This window comes from Myotis lucifugus, unplaced genomic scaffold (genome assembly GCF_000147115.1).
Source record: "Myotis lucifugus unplaced genomic scaffold, Myoluc2.0 scaffold_2323, whole genome shotgun sequence".
Lineage (NCBI taxonomy): Eukaryota > Metazoa > Chordata > Mammalia > Chiroptera > Vespertilionidae > Myotis > Myotis lucifugus.
In genome coordinates this window covers 16,097-17,469 of record NW_005873371.1, presented here as the reverse complement: position 1 = coordinate 17,469, position 1,373 = coordinate 16,097, and the positions used below count along the sequence as shown (strand labels likewise).

General features: G+C 47.6%; 1 protein-coding gene across 1 annotated transcript in view; it reads right to left on the bottom strand.

Moving 5' to 3' along the window:
- Nucleotides 1-351: 351 nt before the first annotated feature.
- The window catches only part of LOC102422574 (nucleoredoxin-like), a gene marked incomplete at its 5' end in the record, with an annotated part of 6,093 nt that continues 5,071 nt past the window's right edge, over nucleotides 352-1,373 (bottom strand). The window contains one exon of the mRNA XM_006108441.3: nucleotides 352-1,312. Within this exon, the coding sequence (XP_006108503.2) occupies nucleotides 1,102-1,312 (211 nt within the window). The remainder of the gene's footprint in view (nucleotides 1,313-1,373) is intronic.

Sequence of the window (1,373 nt, the reverse complement as noted above, 5' to 3'; positions counted from 1 at the left end):
TCAGGGCACATGCCTAAGTTGGGGGTTCAATCCCTGGTGGGGGCGCATGTGGAGGGCAACTGATTGATCTTCTCTCTCACATCCATGTCTTCCTCTTTCTCTCTCTCTCCCTGTCTCTCTAAAATTAATAAATATATCCTTGGGTGAAGATTTAAAAAAATTAATAGACCTAGACTATTAATACCCTGGACAGCAGCATCAGCACCACCTGGGGCTCCCTAAAAATGTGGGCCACCCCAGACCCACTGAATCAGAATCTGCACGCTCCCAAGATCCCCAGGCAATTCTTAGAGGCACATTTGAAATTGAGAAGCACCGATTTAAAATAAAGTATTTTTTGAAACTTTAGCTCCAAACAAAGTCATACATGCTTACTGTAAATGGTGAAGAAAAAGATGAAAGGATCAGATGAGTTCCCCCATAAGCTGTGGGATTTGGAGGAACATCTTAATTTTTTCCCATTCCCCATGTAACACAAGGGGCACTGAGAACGCAAACATTCGCTGTACCCACCGAGGGTCGACCAGGCTCTGGCACTGCTGATACAAAGAGAATGAGTTTAACTCTTCACAGGCTAGTTAAGTGCTTTGCCAAGAAAACACCTGGCCGTGTGCAGGCTGGATGGAGGTATTCACACAGTAAAGAACAAGAACCCCGTTTGCCTCACGAATGATCGTTGTTTCTGAAAAACATGATCAATACTCCAAGTCCTCGTTTGCTACACTCTCAGGAAACCAACTGTCTCACCTAAAAGTAATACCCACGCAGCCCTCACCATTACGCTACAGGAATCATGGGAAGTGCTTTATATACATTCTCCTGTCAGTGTTCCCAGCAAGTCCTGTGGCAGCGATGTAGCACCCCCGTTTCGCAGATGAGGAAACTGAGGCTCAAAGCATCTGAGTGATGGAACCAGACTACTCTCAGGTCTGTTTGAGAGTAAAACCCACGGGATGGGGTTTTGGCCAAGTCACTGGGGAGCTGGTGAGGGGGAGGAGTAGCTGCCTCCCCTGGGAAAATACTTTGCTTAAAAAACAGTATAACCCACGTAATATAAAATTCACCACATGTCATTTTGAAGATGGTAAAGCAAGTGAACATTCATGGAAATAAAAAGGTTCTTTTCCCTCTGAAAGGAAAGCCAAAGACGTGGTGAGCCCGGATGAGCAGGTTTCCAAGAAGCGCCGTGGTGTGGGAATGCCTACCTTGGATCCCATACAGCCGGTTGAGGCGTGACCGCCGGGCCTCGTCGGTGTAGGGGACAGCGAGCCAGGGCATCTCACTGAAGTACTGTTTGAAGGAGTCCTCTGACCTACAGAGACACACATGGAAACAAGGCTCTATTACTCCCGAGGGCACCACCGCTGGGTCCC